The sequence below is a fragment of the Dama dama genome, chromosome 2 (assembly GCF_033118175.1).
Source record: "Dama dama isolate Ldn47 chromosome 2, ASM3311817v1, whole genome shotgun sequence".
Classification (NCBI taxonomy): Eukaryota; Metazoa; Chordata; class Mammalia; order Artiodactyla; family Cervidae; genus Dama; species Dama dama.
The window spans coordinates 12,263,873-12,283,349 of NC_083682.1; the positions used below are offsets into that span (position 1 = coordinate 12,263,873).

The 19,477-nt window shown below is 41.2% G+C and overlaps 1 protein-coding gene across 1 annotated transcript in view; it reads left to right on the top strand.

The window, feature by feature from the left end:
• LOC133067899 (pregnancy-associated glycoprotein 1-like) overlaps positions 1-19,477 on the top strand; it is an 87,453-nt gene that overhangs the window by 63,504 nt on the left and 4,472 nt on the right. The window contains exon 7 of the mRNA XM_061158920.1: positions 7,976-7,980. Coding sequence (XP_061014903.1) covers positions 7,976-7,980 — 5 coding nt within the window. The remainder of the gene's footprint in view (positions 1-7,975; positions 7,981-19,477) is intronic.

Consider the following 19,477-nt stretch of genomic DNA (forward strand, 5'->3'; position numbering starts at 1 on the left):
AACTAAACAGAGAATTCACAAGGAAACACAAACTTTAAAGGATGCAATAGACCAGTTAGACCTAATTGATATCTATAGGACATTTCACCCCAAAACGATGAATTTCACCTTTTTCAAAAGTGCACATGGAGCCTTCTCCAGGATAAATCACACCCTGGGCCATATATCTAGCCTTGGTAAATTTGAAATAATTGAAATCATTTCAAGCTACTTTTCTGACCACAATGCAGTAAGATTAGATATCAATTATAAGAGAAAAACTTTTAAAAATTCCAAAATATTGACTCTGAACAACACGCTGCTGAATAATCAACAAATCACAGAAGAAATAAATAAGGAAATGAAAATATACATAAAAATGAATAAAAATGAAAACACAACAACCACAAACTTATGGGACACTGTAAAAGCAGTGCTAAGGGGAAGGTTCATAGCAAGACAGGCTTAACACAAGATACAAGAAAAAAGCCAAATAAGTAACCTAGTTCTACATCTAAAGCAACTAGAAAAGGAATAAATGAAGAATGCCAGGGTTAATAGAAGGAAAGAAAACTTAAAAATTAGGGCATAAATAAATGCAAAAGAAACAAAGGAGAACATAGCAAAAATCAACAAAGTCAAAAGCTGGTTCTTTGAAAAGATAAATAAAATTGACAAACCATTAGCCAAACTCATCAAGAAAGAAAGGGAGAAGTATCAAATCAACAAAATCAGAAATGAAAATGGAGAAATCACAACAGACAACACAGAAATACAAAGGATCATAAGAGACTACTGTCAGCAAATATATGCCAATAAAAGTGACAACTTGGAAGAAGTGGACAAATTCCTAGAAAAATAAATTTTCCTAACCTGAACCAGGAAAAAAAGGAAAATCTTAACAGACCCATCACAAGCACGGAAGTTGAAACTGTAGTCGGAAATCTTCCAGCAAACAAAAGCTCATGATCAGACGGATTCACAGCTGAATTCTACCAAACATTTAGACAAGAGCTAACAGCATTCCTACTCAAAGTCTTCCAGAAAACTGTTGAGGAAATAAAACTGCCAAAATCATTCTATGAGGTCACCATCACCCTAATACCAAAACCAGAGAAAGATAACACACACACACACACACAAAAAAAAAAAGGGAAAAAGAAAAAAGAAAACTACAAGCCAATATCACCAATGACACAGACACAGAAATCCTTAACAAAATTTTAGCAAAAAGAATCCAACAACATATTAAAAAGATCATACATCATGACCAAGTGGGCTTTATCCCAGGGATTAAAGGATTCTTCAATATCCACAAATCAATCAATGTAATACACCAGATTACCAAATTGAAAGATAGAAAACATGTGATTACCTGAATACATGCAGAAAAAGCCTTTGACAAAATTTAACATCCATATATGATAACAAACCCCTAGAAAGCAGGAATAGAAGGAACATACCTGAATATAATAAAAGCTATATTTGACAAACCCACAGAAAACATTATCCTCAATGGTGAAAAATTGAAAACATTTCCCTTAAAGTCAGGAAGAAGTCAAGGGTGCCCACTCTAATCACTACTATCGAACATAGTTTTGGAAGTTTCAGCCACAGCAATCAGAGCAGAAAAAGAAATAAAAGGAATCCAGATTGGAAAACAAGAAATAAAACTCAGTGTTTGCAGACGACATGATCTTCTGCATAGAAAACCCTAAAGACTTCACCAGAAAATTACTAGAGCTAATTAATGAATACAGTAAAGTTTCAGGATATAAAATTAACACACAGAAATCACTTTCATTCCTATACACTAACAATGAGAAAACAGAAAGAGAAATTAAGGAAACAACCCCATTCACCATTGCAATGAAAAGAATAAAATACTTAGGAATAAATCTACCTAAAGAAACAAAAGACCTATGTATAGAAAACTATATAATACTGATGAAAAAAATCAAAGAGCACACAAATAATGGAGAAATGTACCATGTTCATGGTTGGAAGAATCAATATAGTGAAAATGAGTATACCACCAAAAGTAATGCATAGATTTTCAACGTAATTCCTATCAAGCTACCAACGGTATTATTCACAGAACTAGAAGAAATAATTTCACAATTTGTATGGAAATATCAAAAACCTCGAATATCCAAAGCAGTCTTGAGAAAGAAAATGGAACTGAGGAATCAACCTGCCTGACTTCAGGTTCTACTACAAAGCCACAGGCATCAAGACAGTATGGTACTGGCACAAAGACATAAATATAGGTCAGTGAAACAAAATAGAAAGACCAGAGATAAATCCACATAGCTATGGACACCTTATCTTCAACAAAGGAGGCAAGAATATACAATGGAAAAAAGACAACCTCTTTAATAAGTGTTGCTGGGAAAACTGGTCAACCACTTGTAAAAGAATGAAACTAGATCAGTTTCTAACACCATATACAAAAATAAACTCAAAATGGATTAAAGATCTAAACATAAGACCAGAAACTATAAAACTCCTAGAGGAGAACATAGGCAAAACACTCTCCGACATAAATCACAGCAGGATCCTCTATGACCCACCTCCCAGAGTCATGGAAATAAAAGCAAAAATAAACAAATGGGACCTAATGAAACTTAAAAGCTTTTGCACAACAAAGGAAACTATAAGCAAGGTGAAAATACATCCTTGAGATTGGGAGAAAATAATAGCAAATGAAGCAACTGACAAAGAATTAATCTCAAAAATATACAAGCAACCTCTGCAGCTTAATTCCAGAAAAATAAACAACCCAATCAAAGAATGGGTCAAAGAACTAAACAGACATTTCTCCAAAGAAGACATACAGATGGCTACCAAACACATGGAAAGATGCTCAACATTGCTTATTATCAGAGATGTCCACCATGGGAAGCCTTCCACTGATAAACAGGGGAGTGCTCCGCAGACCCAGCAGTTAGACCAATTGTGGAATGCAGCATAGGAGTGAGCCCAGGACAGGAAGGCATTGTCTTGAGGATCAAAAGGCAGACTCAGGATTTCTGGAGTCAGCAGAAGTAGGCTCACATAGATTATCAGGCCCATCTGAAAAGTACAAAGTCAGAGCATAGAAAGTAAAGACATAAAATGACATCACTTCATTCTGGTCAGGGTGTCACCTCTTGACTTGAGTGTGATGTAACCATGAATCAATTCCTGACACTTTGACAGCTGTGGGAGAAGAAAGAATAACCTGGTAAGGGCCTTCCCAGAGGGGCTCGAGGGATGAGCCCCCAGATACCAATGTTTTTATGAGGACCTCAGTTCCTGGCTCAAATAGAGGCTTTCTGGATTCAGAGCCTGGGTCAGGAGTCGTCTCCCGGTGTTCTGTTAATGCCTGTTGAAAAGCAGAGAGCTGAGTTACATAATTAGTTAACTCCAAGGCTTCAGGATCTATAACAATGTCTGTGCATAAGAAAGGCCTTTCATAAATACATTCAAAGGGGGACAGCCCCTCCGTTTTGGGGGCAGTTCAAGCCCTCATTAAAGGTAAGGGTAGGACTTTAATCCAGTTGTCCTGCATTTCTTGAGTTAATTTGAGCAGATGTCTTTTGATAATTTAATTAGCTTTTTCAACCTTTCCTGAGGATTGGGGCTACCAGGAACAGTGTAAGTAATACTCTATTCCTAGAGCTTTAGACACCCCCTGAGTTACGGCAACTTTAAAGGCAGAGCCATTGTCACTCTGAAGGCTCTGTGGCAGCCCAAACCTGGGGATAATTTCATGGATTAAAATCTTTATAACCTCCTTAGCTTGTTCACTACGACAGGGGAAAGCCTCAATCCATCCAGTAAAAGTATCCACCCAAACTTGTAGGCAAGAATATCTATTAGCTTTTGGCATATGAGTAAAATTAATTTCTCAGTCTTCTCCAGGATAATTTCCCCTTCGTTGTAATCCAGATTTGGCTAGCTTTTCAGTCTTTGGGTTATTTTTCTGACAAACCTCCTATCATTTGATAATGTTCTTTAAAGTTTTCATTGCATTTTTATCTTCAAACAAATGAGAAGCCATCTGGTAAGTACTTTCTACACCCAAATGAAAACTCTGATGTAAACCCTTAAGAATTTTCCATTGAGCACTTTCAGGAATTATTAATCGTCCATCCTCGGACTGTAGCCATCCTTTATCAGTAATATTTGCTCCTCTTTTCTCATATCTTTCAAATTCTTCCTCAGTATATTGTGGTTTTTCCTGTTCCACAGGACCTGTCCAGATCAAAGGCGTCTGTAAGGAGGGCGTTTCTTAAAGTGCCCCTTTTTTGGCTTGAGAGTCAGCTAACAGGTTTCCGGAGGCTATTTTACTTCCATCCCTGCTGTGCCCTTTGTAATGCACAACAGCTACTTCTTTAGGACAATATATAGCAGTTAAAAGTCTCTCAATCTCTCTGAAATGCTTAATAGGTTCTCCTGTTGCTGTTTTAAATTGTCTTCTTTCTATATTGCAGCATGAGCATGTAAAGGTAAATAAGCATACTTAGAATCAGTGTAGATATTTACTCACTGCCCTTTGCTTAACTCTAGAGCTCGGGTCATAGCCACAAGCTCCGCTAACTGGGCACTGGTTTCTTGGGGGGAGAAATTTTGCTTCTAAAACCTCTTCAGCAGTCACCACTTTCCATCCAGAACAAAAGAACTGCCATCTGTAAATATTTCCATGTCAGGATTGTCTAATGGGGTATCCATTAGATCCTCCCAAGCTGCATAGTTTAAAGTTAGGAATTGGGAACAATCTTGATCAGGTGTTTTATTTTCCTTCTCAGGAAGGAAAGTGGCAGGATTTAAATTTCTACAAAATTTAAGCTTAGTTACTGGTCCTTCTAACAACAGTGACTAATATTTAAGAAGTCTACTGTCTGTCATCCAAATATTAACCTTAGAATTTAAGATTCCACTCACATCATGAGAAGTCAGTACAGTAAAATACCGTCCATTAATTTTTTGTAAAGCTTCAGGTGCTAATAAAGCCGTGGCCCCAATTACTCTTAGGCAGGGGGCCACCCATGTGCAATTATGTCTAATTCTTTGCTTAGATAAGCAATAGGTTGCTGGTGGGGCCCTCGGGGTTGTGTCAAAACTCCCAAGGCCATAGTTTTTTTTTCAGAGACAAACAAGTTAAATTCTGACCCTGTGGGCAAACTCAAAGTGTGAGCTTGCAGGAGAGCTGTCTGAAGAACCTTAAAAGCCTTTTGAGTATCTGGAGACCAAACCAGTTGGTCGGTTTTGGCCTGTTGAGTTTCAGCTATAAGTTTACATAAAGGCCGGGCAAGTTCCCCATAGCCCAGAATCCAAATACAACAGTAGCCTGTGATTCCCAAAAATCCTCTCAATTGTCTTAAAGTCATAGGTAGGGGATGGTTTAGTATAGGTTTAATTCTCTCAGGGTCTATGGCCCTAGTCCCTTCTGATATGATTAGGCCCAGATATCTAACAGATTGTTGAAAAAGCTGAGCCATTTCTCTTGATGCCTTGTAACTGCAGCCTGCCAGAAAGTTTAAGAAATCTTCTGAGGCTCCCGAACAAGCTTCCCCTGTCTCAGCAAAGAGCAAAATATCATCTACGTATTGTAATACTACTGCTTCAGAGCTATTAAAGTTTTGTAGATCCCGTGACAAACTTTGTCCAAATAAGTGAGGGCTGTCACAAAATCCCTGGGGAAAAACTGTCCAGGTTAACTGAGAAGCTGGCTGAGTAGGGAGGGTCTTCAAAGGCAAATAGAAATTGACTTTCCGCCACCAAGGGCACTGAATAGAAGGCATCTTTCAAATCAATTACTGAGAAATATTTGGCTTGTTCAGGAATTTTAGACAATAGAGTATAATGATTAGGCATCACGGGGTGTAAAGGAACCACAGCCTTATTTATTATTCATAAATCTTCAAATAGTCTCCATTTACCATTTGATTTCTTTATATCCAAAATAGGAGTGTTGCATGGACTGTTACAGGGAACTAATAGTCCCTGCTCTTTTAAATTCTCAATGATGGGTTTTAACCCTTCCTTAACCTCAGGTTTCAGTGGATACTGCTTCTTATGTGGAAATAAGTGTGGGTCTTTGAACTTGACAACTACAGGAATAGCATTTTGTGCTCGACCCACAGATTTTCCATCAGCCCATACTCTAGGATTTGCATTTTGTTCAACTAGAGAGAAAGGGAGGGCTCCATATTCATGAAAACAGAGGCATGGACCCTGCTCAGTATATCCCTCACCCTTTTTGGGTGATTCTGGCACAATAAGAAACTCGTGTGAAAATAGCACAGAATCCCAGCTGCAAGATAGAGAATAACTGAAATAATACCTTTTGGCTTGTCTAGGCAGTCCCATTATGGAAGCAGATCGGGAAGAAAGTGGGCCAGGGGCTTCAGTAAGCATGGAGTAAGTTGCCCCAGTATCTAAAAGGAAATTGATGGGTTGGCCTCCCACCGTTATCAATACCCAGGTTCCTCAGGTGTAATTAGGACGGGAGCTTGTGTGGGGACCCCCGGGCACCTTCAGTCCTGATTGTCTTGAGAGTCAGACCCCTGAGACCTACGCCTCTGGGGGCAGTCTCTCCTCCAGTGTGGTCCCTTGCAGACCGGACATGGAGCCGGGGCTGGCTTAGATGCCTGAGGGCAATCCCACTTGAGATGACCCTCCTTTCCACAGCAATAGCAAGCCTATCCCTTTTCACCTGGGTCCCTCTGGGCATTTTTCTCAGGCTTTTTAAGAACGGTTTTCATAGCCATTGAGAGGGTTTCCGCCTTTTCCTTCGTCTTTCTCTGACTTTCTTTTCCTCATATTCCCTACCATAATAGACTGTCTGAGCCAGTTGTAACAGAGTATGTAAAGACTGATATAGTTCATATGCCTGTTTTTATAACTTACGGCGAATATCTGGAGCCGACTGAGTGAGAAATCTATCCTTTAAGATCACTTGTCCCTCTTCACTTTCAGGATCAATCTCAGTGAATCTGCGAAGGGCTTCTCTCAGTCTATCTAGGAATTTACCAGGAGCTTCCTTCTCCTCCTGTTCTATGTATGCCAGTTTGCCATAGTTTAAAGGCTTAGAACGCCCCTGTCTGAGTCCTGCAAGAATACAATGACAAAATGCCACTGATCCCATCTTCCTTTAGCAGTGTTATAGTCCCAGTCTGGTTCTGTAGCTGGGACCGCCTGACTCCCAGTGGGGAGGGCAGTTATCTCGTCTTCCCTCTTTCCTACTGATTCATTATCAAGACATTCATCTCCATAAGCAACCGCTTTTCCCAAAACTCGAGCTTTTAAGTTGGGAGTCAACGTTTGTCCCAAGATACACATCACATCCTTCCAAGTAAGGTCATAATGCAGAGTAACACCTTCAAAAGCTTTAATATATTTTTCTGGGTCCTCTAAATAGTCTCCCAGATCCTCCTCAATTCTTTGTATCTCTTGATAAGAAAAAGGCTTATTAACTCTCATAGACTGATAATTTCTCTCGGTGGGTACTTCATGAAAAGGCAACAACATGAGTGGCTGTCCCTCAGTCTCTCTGGCTGCTCTGCACATATCCCAGGGATAGATTGGAGAAACCTGCTTTTCTTTATCTCTTTGCCTCCTGTCCTCCATCTCATCTCTTACTTCAATGGTCTGAGTTTCTACTGAAACCAAAGAAGTCTGAAGTCGTACTGAGACAGGAGTTTTTTGGACCTCTACATGAGCAGTTCAAATCTCAATTTGGGTTCCCACTGAGACCGAGACAGTTTGAATCTCAGTTTGTGTTTTTACTGAGACCAAAGCAGTTTGAGTCTCAGTTTGTATTTCCACTGAGACCAAGGCAGTTTGAACCTCAGCTTGGAGCCCCGGATATGGGGGCAAAGTAGGACAGAGGGGAGCTGAAGGTTTCACACCCAAATCTATACCCTTAGGACATAAGTCTGGCATATTTCGTAGAGATAAAAAGGGCAACACATATGCTACGTCTACCCATTTCCCTTGTTTTTTACAGAACCGGTCTAATTGTAAAACAGTATTATACTTAAGAGACCCTCCAACTGGCCACCATTCGCCGTCCTCCAGTGGGTACCGTGGCCATGCAGTATCACATAGGAAGACCAAGTGTGTCTTCTTTAAGCCCCGGGGATCAAATCTATCCCAGTTTTTCAGGAAAGAGTTTAAAGGAGTGAGGCTTGAATTGTTAGCTCCCATCTGTAAGAGAGAAAAAAAGTGACCAGCACCATTTTTTCTACCAGAGGCGTCCCTCCCTGCTCTAGATGGGGGTGTAGACAGACTTTACACCAAAAGCTTTTCCTTCTCAGTTGGACTTAATCTGTCCCTTACCGATGCAGGCGTCACACTCGTCCCTCCCAGTTCTACCACTGAGATGGTGTGGAGGTGCACCAGGGGTAGACCTGATGACATCCCTGACTGAGGTCCATCTCTTCACCTCGCTTGCCTCTGATGCCACCCAGGGTGCAATCAGAGTAACCTCCCGGAATGCTTCCCAAGTTAAGACCTCTTGGGGAAACATTCATCACCTGAGTGCCTGTGCATGACCCCGAGTATATTCCTGACCATAATAAGATTTGCACGAACTTTAAACTGAGATGTACCTTCCAAGAGTCACCACACGAGTATAAGAGCTTCCTCTGGTCCACTAAGAGCCAGTGTTACCAAAGGGGAAAAACAAACAAAAAAAAACAACAAAAAAAAAACATTGCAGTTCCAATCCGAGTAACCTTTAACCTCAGAGATGCTCTTGGAGTTAGAGCTCCATCTAGCTTCCGAGCTTTCGAGTCCTAGCGAGGCTAGGCACGTCCTGACTACCAACCCCAGTTTGAGACCTAGACCACAGTAGAGTAGCAACGTAGATCACAAGCCCCTTGAAAGCCTATGATCCGACAGATTAGGTTAGTACTTCTAATTCCCAAGGAGTTATGAAATGGTTAAAGAGACCGAAAAGTTTGACCAAGAAAGGAAAGTTTGGTCCACACACTTTGCCTGTTTCTGGCCGGTTCCCAAAGGAGACACTGGGTTCCTCTTGGCATTGGCAGGTTGGTATAAACCCCGACAGGTTTCTGCCATAAGCCTTATGAAGTCACCATGGAACCGCAGAGCAGGGCTCCTCACTTGCTTCACGCAGGGTGTTTCATCCATTCACACAAGCACACCGTAGAGTTAGTAAAGTACAGCAGAAAACGTGTTCGCTAGGAGAACAAAGAACTAGAGCTCCAAGCATCCTTACCTTGTCCTGAAGGATCCTGGACGAGCCCCCAAGATGGAAGGTTGTTGCTGAACAATAAGACACCAGGATTCTTGGCCTCCAGAGGAGACAAATTCAATCCGGGGCCAGAGACGAGGCTGGATCACTCAGAGCTTTTGTGTAATAAAGTTTTATTAAAGTATAAAAGACATAGAGAAAGCTTCTGACATAGGCATCAGAAGGGGGCGGAAAGAGTACTTTCCTCCCCCAGTCTTTAGCTGTAAGTTATATAGTCACTCACAGTCTGTTAATGAAAAGAAAGGAATGTCTTAGAATTTAGAATGGCACCAGATAATTCATCCCTGGCCATAAAACGATTGACTTGAATCTTGTAGAAGGGCAGATTACCAACAAATAGTTTCTTTTACATAGATTAGGGAACAATATCTGAGTAAGTAGCTTAGGCCGTTTGGCGGAACCAACTTGAAGATAGAGTCTCGGGTACATTAACATAGCTTAAGACAACATTTCCATAAGAAAAATAAGTGTATTGGTTAACTCAAGGTTTGACAGTAGTTAGATTCAGGTGAAGCCAGGTGGCATGGCAACACAGCATTTTAAGAGAAACCTCCTTTTAAATTTGTATAGAGAAGAAAAAAATATCGCTGGTTTGTTTCCTCCTGCCGCTTAAGAGAGAGAAAAATGTCTGGCACTTGCAGCCTATTTCCTCTGTTTGGAGACCCCTGGTCTTCCTGCCTGTTACCCTCTCAATATGACCCAGCAATCCCACTGATGGGCATACACACTGAGGAAACCAGATCTGAAAGAGACACGTGTATCCCAAAGTTCATCGCAGCACTGTTTATAAGAGCCAGGACATGGAAGCAATGTAGATGTCCATCAGCAGATGAATGGATAAGAAAGCTGTAGTACATATACACAATGGAATGCTACTCAGCCATTAAAAAGAATACATTTGAATCAGCTCTAATGAGGTGGATGAAAGTGAAGGCTATTGTACAGAGTGAAGTAAGCTAGAAAGAAAAACACCAGTACAGTATACTGATGCATATATATGGAATTTAGAAAGATGGTAATGATAACCCTACATGTGAGACAGCAAAAGAGACACAGATGTAACGAACAGTTTTTTGGACTCTGTAGGAGAGGTCGAGGGTGGGTTGATTTCAGAGAATCACATTGAAACATGTATATTATCATATGTGAAATGGATTGCGAGTCCAGGTTTGATATTCAAGATAGGGTGTTTGGGGATGCTGTGCTAGAATCACCCAGAAGGATGGGATGGGAAGGGAGGTGGGAGGGGGGTTAAGGATGGGGGACAAATGTATACCTGACGTGGATTCATGTCCATGCATGGCAAAACCACTACAGTATTGTAAAGTAATTAGCCTCCAATTAAAATAAATGAATCTATATTTAAAAAAAAAGTATTCTCCCAGAGAAATCAGTGAGGTCTCAGGGGAAGCAGGACATGAAAAAGGATGAAACCAGTCTGGGTCTGATTTCATGAAAGTCATGGAGAGGGAAGCTACAGCCTGTTTTCACAGGAAACTTGGGACATAAGTTGTGCCCCAATCCAGGTCTCAGTCAGTCAGTCATTCAGTTCAGTCGCTCAGTCGTGTCCGACTCTTTGTGACCCCATGAATAGCAGCACACCAGGCTTTCCTGTCCATCACAAACTCCCGGAGTTTACTCAAACGCATGTCCATTAAGTCAATGATGCCATCCAACAATCTCATTCTCTGTCGTCCCCTTCTCCTCCTGCCCCCAATCCGTCCCAGCATCAGTGTCTTTTCCAACGAGTCAACTATTTGCATGAGTTTCAGCCTCAGCATCAGTCCTTCCAATGAACACCCAGGACTGATCTCCTTTAGGATGAACTGGTTGCATCTCCTTGCAGTCCAAGGGACTCTCAAGAGTCTTCTCCAACTCCATAGTTCAAAAGCATCAATTTTTCGGCGCTCAGCTTTCTTCACAGTCCAACTCTCACATCCATACATGACCACAGGAAAAACAATAGCCTTGACCAGACGGACCTTTGTTGGCAAAGTAATGTTTCAGCTTTTTAATATGCTATCTAGGTTGGTCATAGATTTCCTTCCAAGGAGTAAGCGTCTTTTAATTTCATGGCTGCCATCACCAGCTGCAGTGATTTTGGAGCCCCCAAAATTAAATTCTGACATTGTTTCCACTGTCTCCCCACCTGTTTTCCATGAAGTGATGGGACCAGATTCCATGATCTTAGTTTTCTGAATGTTAAGCTTTAAGCCAACATTTTCACTCTCCCATTTCACTTTCATCAAGAGGCTTTTTAGTTCATCTTCACTTTCTGCCATAAGAGTGGTGTCATCTGCATATCTGAGGTTTTTGATATTTCTCCTGGCCATCTTGAATCCAGATTGTGCTTCTCCAAACCCAGCGTTTCTCATGATGTACTCTGCATATAATTTAAATAAGCAGGGTGACAATATATAGCCTTGAGTTACTCCTTTTCCTACTGGGAATCAGTCAGTTGTTTCATGTCTAGTTCTAACTGTTGCTTCCTGACCTGCATACAGGTTTCAAGGCTAGGGAGCTGGGATTTCACTCTCCCACTAGCACCTCCCTCTCATCCTTCAACTAACATCCAGCTGCTGTCTCCGAGCCTTTGTATTAGATCCTCCAAAGACAAATTAAAGGTGACACTAGAAGCAAAAGGACACCAAAGCTCAGGAAAATGCAACCTGAGATAATGTGTAGATTTCTCCCTCCACTTTGCAATGTTCAGCATCATATCTGGAATCCTGCAAGTCTAAACGACTTCATGGGTCTCTAGACACAGGCGTTTTTAAGAATTCAGCTTCTAATTTATATAGGAGTATAGTTAATTTACAGTATTGCATTAGTATTAGTTATACAGGAAATTAATTCCCTTACACTTAAACATGTACTCATTTTTTCTTAGGTTCTTTTCCCATACGGGACATTACAGACTATTGCGCAGAATTCCTGTGCTGTACAGAAGATTTTTGCTGATTCTCTATTAAATCAAGTAGTATACAGATATTAATCTCAAAATCTCAATTTATCCTCTTCCACCTTTCCACTTTGGTAACTAGAATTATTGTTTTGACAAAGGGAAGTGTCTATAGGCATTTTTTTTGGATCAGGGTCTTTGCTGGTGAGAGTGCAGTGGCCAGGGAAAACAAGTCTTAGAGAGACTCATTTGAGATGATGCTAAATGTTCAGAAGGACCTGGCCATGCAAAAAACTGGGAGAAAAGCCTTCTAGATGTGGGAAGTAGCCACTACTAAGAACCAAGGTAACCAAGCCTAATAAACGGCTACCTTTCCACTGCCAACCTGCTTTCCATTCTTGGAACTTGGCCAACAGGTCAACCACCATGACCTCATTCCATACTTCAGTTGTGACTTACCAGCAGTGAGGCATTACAGCCTTCCCAAGAAGGGAGAACCTGGGGCTATCACAAGGCTGAATCGGCTCTGGACTCAGGGATGTGGTTCTGAATTCCTCCTCCCTTCACTTGCAGATATCTACGAAGTCCCACTTGTGGCTCACTACCTACTCAGGCCCAATCACTCACCTGAAGATGGCGCTAAAGAAGGGAAAACCAAGGAGGGGTCTGCCAAGTTCATCCTTTCTAAAAATGTCCACATTCCTTCTGCTTCCAGACCCTCTCCCGAATCATCAAGACCTACAGCTAGATGACTCAGTAGCTTAGCAAGAGAGTGGGGATGCAGATAGGGTTGGAGGTAAGGTTGTCAGGTGAGGGGGGATGGTTTTCAGATGACAAGAGAAGAGTTGGAGTAAAGAGCAGTGGTTATCCAAGCACTCACTCATCAGAGACCTGCCTGAATCTGCTATCTTGGGCCCCTCAGGGTATCACTAAGTGAGAAATTTCATTCTATAAACTTCTTACTACAAAATGATTTCAAACATAACACATATAAGAAAGAAGAGTGTCATGAGCCCTATATTTCATCATCCAGCAGCAATATTACAAAACTAATTTCTCAGTCCCACAGTTTGTCATAGACTGTCCAGATGGTGGACAATTGTGTTCCCAGTGAAGACATTCTTGATTGTATCAGGACTTTCTCTTCTTGCTATGTTCTCACTTTGGTGGGGGAAGGGAAGGAGGAAGAGGGAAAATAAGAAAGAAAAAAAGGGAGAGGCTAATCTCATTATGAGGGACCACCATCAAAACCACATGTCAACTTGTGTATCTCCCAAAGGCCCTACTTCCTAATACCATCATACTGACAGTCAAGGGTGGACACAGTTCAATCCATAGCAGCTATGCAGATCTGTTTTTAAATCAAGACAGACTCTCATTTCATTCTCTTTTTTACTCTTTATTCATTTTTCCTGAAGTATTTTAAGGACGAGATGAATATTTCACAAAATGTACATAATGAGTATTTGGGGTAAAATGATAGGATGTGGAAAAAAATGGTCTTTTGTCCCCAATAAAATTAACATCTAATATCCAGTCCATGTACAAATTTCCTTGATTCACAAAAAGCAGTTTTCACAGTTTATTGAAAGAATGTAGTTGTATGTTGCACTTGGTTGTTCTCCTTTAGGACGCAGTAACTGTTCTCTCCCAATTTTAATGCCATTTATTGTTCAGGGTGGTTTGTCTTACAGAATGTCCCACTGTTGGATTTAGAACAGGAGTCCACAGTACCAGCACAGTGGGCCAGGACCAGTACCAGTCCTTGGTCTACTAGGAATCCGGAGCCGGAGGTTAGCTGCAGGCCAGTGAGTGAGGCTTCATCTGTATTATAGCTGCTCCCTGTCACTCTCTCATCACCCCCAGAAGGGACAGTTCAGCTTGTTTTCCTGGAACTGTTTGTAGTTACATAACATATGTTTAATAGAAACAAAAATAGCCTACATATTGATGATTATTTTCCTTTCTCAGTACTTAGAATGGAGAGTTGGTGTCCTATCAATCTATCACAGTGGCAAATTTGATGTTACCTATTAACATTTGGACACATTTGGCCAGCTTAAAATTAAACATTAAAAAACTCTGATCATGGGATCTAGCCCCATCCTTCATGGCAAATAAAAGGAGAAAAGGTCAAAGCAGGACAGATTTCTTCATCTTACCCTCTAAAACCACTGTTGATGATGACTGCAGCCATGAAATCAGAAGGCGTTTGCTTCTTGGCAGGAAAGCTATGACAAACAAAGAGTTGGTTGAGAAGCAGAACCATCATTCTGGCCAGCAAACTGGTAGACATTTGGCCTTTTCATTTGGATTCCTGAACTTTCTCTCCAGTCCACACTGGTCTTTGAAGTCCCTCAGCTTTCTGGTCCTTCACGATTCCCAAGAATATTTTGTGCATTTCTTGACTCAGTCCTGAAATCAGCCATCTCTTTAAGAATCCTTGGATCATCTGATGGAAAATGTATTTAGAAGCTAATTGTTAGTCCTCAGAATAGTCACTGTTATCAAGTTGTCATTGTTTATAGGCTTTACATTTGTCAGAGTAGGAAGTACACATTCAGTTCAGTCGCTCAGTTGTGTCCTGTTGGCAACGACTTCGACTGCAGGATGCCAGGCTTACCTATCAATCACCAACTCCCAGACCTTGCTAAAGTTCATGTCCATCAAGTTGGTGATGCCATCCAACCAGCTCATGTTCTGTCTTACCCTTCTCCTCCTGCCTTCAATCTGTCCTAACATCTGGTTCTTCTTCATTGAGCTAGTTCTTCCCATCAGGTGGGAAAATAATTGGAGCTTCAGCTTCAGCATCCGTCCTTCCAATGAATATTCAGGACTGATTTCCTTTAGGATGGACTGGATTGATCTCCTTGCAGTCCAAGGGACTCTCAAGAGTCTTCTCCAACACCATAGTTCAAAGGGCATATATGTGTGTCATTTGTCAATGATGTCATATTCCCCTTTTGGGATTTAACCACCAATACTGAGTTTAAACAATATGCAAAAATGAGGTTTAAGTCACAGTGCCCCATCTAAACACATCTGGCAACAGAAGAGGCTTCTGTTGTATTCAAGGGATTGGCCTGGATAGATCTCATGCAGGAATAGGCCCTGGGAGTCCTGGGTCATTAAATACGATTGTCTTTACTTTGGCTGCCACAGCTGTTTGGTCTTCTTTGATTGTGAAGACATTTCAAAATTATTTTTTTTGTATGTTTGCTTTGGCAGACAAAATTTTTCATGGCATAGACCCTATGGGGAAATCATATCAGAAATATACCCATTTATCTTCAGCAGTGAAATTCATTGGTTTCTATGTCCCTGATGATCTTTCTTTATAAATAGAAAGGAAACAAAAATGTTTAGTAGACATTCAGTCTCTTTGTAAATCAACCAACTTGAATTAAATTCCTCTCTGTCCCCACTGCACTCCCAAGTCTAGACCAGAAACAAAAACCTGCAGAGACTGAAGGCTGATCTCAGCACATCGTTGTGGAGATTGAATCTCCACTGTTTTTTTGGAAAAAAAAAATTAGTTGCTATCATTAAAATCAGTAGATTGTATATAAATACCCAAACTTCTGATTCTCTTGAAAACATGGTCAACTGGCCTGCTTTCCAGCATGGTTGAAGTGGAGGAAAGGCTGCTCCCAGTGGTCAGGCCTGTGCTGCCCAGGGTCCAGCATGGCCACCTAGTCCTACTATCATTTCTCTTGCCTCCTCGGGCCATGAGTTTGTGAGAACTAGACTGCTGGCTCTCTTAAGATAAAGGCTAATTTTGTCTTGATTGACTTTGCCTTTGAAGCCTTTAACCCAGAACCCAACACACAGCACTTCCTTGTATGTTTGTTGGATGATATAAGATATCTTGTGGATGCATATGAAATTTCTTCTAATACTGAAACCATGTAATTGAAGTACTGTTCTGCCCTAAATCTTTGATGCAGACTGGCATCATAGGTGCCCCTGATCTCTGCCATTAGACCCAGTACCTAAAGCCAGTTGTATGTCCCTGGGGTGCCCCTGAAGTCTTCACTTAGCCATTTGACAACTTATTCTCCTAGCAATCTCCTCTCCATTGAAGACAACAATGCATATCTCATGAAGTGGCTACTAAGATGACATGAAACCATGAATGTTGAGTATGGCCCTTAGATACCATTTTCATGATGTTCTTAGCAGTTTTTTGTTTGTTTGTTTGTTTGTTTTTTTCTCTAAGTAGGCAAGGTTCTCCATCTTCTTAGATGTCCATGCAGATCAGTTTGATTTTCCAGACAAGCATCAAGGAATAGATTACAGTTCAATTGTCTGTATTCTGAGAAGCTTCAAACTCCACTCACCAAGGACACTGATGAAGGTACAGATTTTATCAAGACCTTTGTGATTTTTCAGATCTACTAGTGGCCTAAAGGACTAAACTAGGGCATATCAGATCATAAATACATAGGGGCTTCTGGTCACCACTACATTCTAAGAACATGAACTTCCCTGAGCCAGGAAAGAAGCATGAAGTGGCTTGTGCTCTTTGGGCTGGTGTCCTCAGATTGCAGAGTCACGTAAGTATGGGGACTGTAAGCCACATCATATTTCTTTCTGTGACTTTTCTTTTCATCTGATTATTCTTCCACCCATCAGGTTTAGAATGGAATGGCATATTTCCCTGACAGTGCTAAAGTTCAACTCTTACTTATTGATAAGTCCCTTGGTATAGCAACTGTGGGTCCCAAGGTTTAGTGTAGATTTGCAGAGTTGCGCAATTCTTGGGGTCCAGTCATGTCATGACCTGTGGAAATTGGAACTCCTTGCAATTGTTCAGTGCAGAGTCAAGGCAGATGTAAGTGTGGTCCTGTGGAATAGCACTTTTCTACCTTTTATTTAACATTTCCTCTTTGTTCCCTCTCTACTTCAGTGTGTATATGTCTATGTCTGATTCTCTGTATCACTATCATTTATCTCCCCATCTCTTTGGAAGTCTCTGTGAGTGTATTTGTCTCTGGGTTGTTTTCTTTTAATTTTTAATTTGATTCATCCTTCCTTCTTGAGCTTCTACATTTCCCTAAATTGTTCCCTATCTCCTGGATTTTTCTTTCAACTCTCTCTTCTCTTTCAACTTGGAGAAAGATTGGAAGAGCTACTTATACACTGTTTTATATCTGGCAAGCAGTGTGACCACAGCCAATTTGCAAACTCTTGCATTTCAAATACCTCCCTTGTAAAAGAGGATAGAAATTCCCCTTCTACCTCCTTCCCTGAGCTTCTATGAGAAGGATACAGTGGGATGGCAACAGCAATACCAACGTCTGTCATTGTTGAGACTTCCTATTTATTAGGTACCTTATATACATCACTTCACTTAGCCCCCAAATATTCTCTTTGGAGGGTTTGAATCATCACATTCCACCTTTTTACTGAGGGGAGACTGAGACCCCACATGGTCATATGGCTTACCTAACATTACAGAACAGAACCTGTAATCAAACCTATGTCTTTGCCATGGTATATGCATAACATTCTGATAATAAGGTGCCTCATAAAAATGATTGGGAAATACACAGTGCCGTTACAATGACGGTTATACCTTAACACTGAGAGCTAATTGTAGCTTCTTCTTTGTTTTCTTTGTCAAATGACCGGTAAAGAATACCTCTAACGAAAGTGAAGACCATGAGAAATACCCTCAGTGAGAAAACATACTGAACAATTCCCTGAAGGAATGTGCTTATAGACTGTCTCAGATTTCTTCTCGTGGCTCAAATATAACAATTTACCCCCTGAGGAACATCATGGCAGTGAGTGCTTTGGGAGGATGGTGCTCCACAGCACCCCTGGTGCTCTAGCCTAGCACTGGGGCTCATTTGGAGATGCCACTTTGGATGTTGGAGCTGGGGCTCCTGCAGGAGGTGGAAACCTTGGGCATAGGATCCCCACCCAGAGGAGAAAGCATTCTCATCCTCAACTCCTGGTCTTGGTGACTGGGCCCAGAAATTAGCAGATGGCAGGTAAATATCCATTTCTGTGTCAAAGATGTGTCTTTAGTTTGAGGGAGATTGTTCCTTCTGAGGAGAAGGCAACGGTGACCCACTATAGTACACTAGCCTGGAAAATCCCAAGGATGGAGGAGTCTGGTAGGCTGCAGTCCATGGGGTCGCTAAGAGTCAGACACGACTGAGCGACTTCATTTTCATTTTTCACTTTCCTGAATTGGTGAAGGAAATGGCAGCCCACTCCATTGTTCTTGCCTGGAGAATCCCAGGGAAGGGGGAGCCTGGTGGGCTGCTGTCTATAGGGTTGCACAGACTCGGACACAACTGAAGTGACTTAGCAGCAGCAGCAACAGCAGCAGTTCCTTCTGAACTAAGTGAGTCACTCAGTTACAGATGAAGAGTGAACCATCTCTGATCAGAAGGTAGAACACACTGCAAAGCAATTGTGAGTACCCAGGCAGAGGAATTCAGTTCCCACAGATGCAAGAACCACAGCCGTAAAAAGTTACTGAGCCCATATTCTGTGTAAGGCCATAAGAATCTAACACACTTGTTACTGTTTTTAGATTAGAATAAAGACTTATTTTGTCTTCAAGAATGTCCATGCTGGCCTGAGAGATAGGCAAAGAGTAAATACATGTTAAAATATGCAAACTAGTACAGCTGCTATGGAGAACAGTGTGGAGATTTCTCAAAAAACTTGAATTAGAACTGCAATATGACCCAGCAATCCCACTTCTGGACATACACCCCGAGGAAACCAGATCTGAAAGAGACACGTGCACACCAATGTTCATCACAGCACTGTTTATAATAGACAGGACATGGAAGCAATCTAGATGTCCATCAGCAGACGAATGGATAAGGAAGCTGTGGCACATATACAACATGGAATACTACTCAGCCATTGAAAATAATTCATTTGAATCAGTTCTAATGAGATGGATGAAACTGGAGCCCATTATACAGAGTGAAGTAAGCCATAAAAATAAAGACCAATACAGTATACTAACGCATATATATGGAATTTAGAAAGATGGTAACGATAAACCTATATGCAAAACAGAAAAAGAGACACAGATATACAGAACAGATGTTTGGACTCTGTGGGAGAAGGCGAGGGTGGGATGTTTTGAGAGAACAGCATCAAAACATGTATATTATCAAGGGTGAAACAGATCACCAGCCCAGGTTGGATGCATGAGACAAATGCTCAGAAGTGGTACACTGGGAAGATCCAGAGGGATAGGGTTGAGGGGGGAAGTGGGAGGGGGAATTGGAATGGGGAACACATGCAAATCCATGGCTGATTCATGTCAATGTATGGCAAAAACCACTAAATAT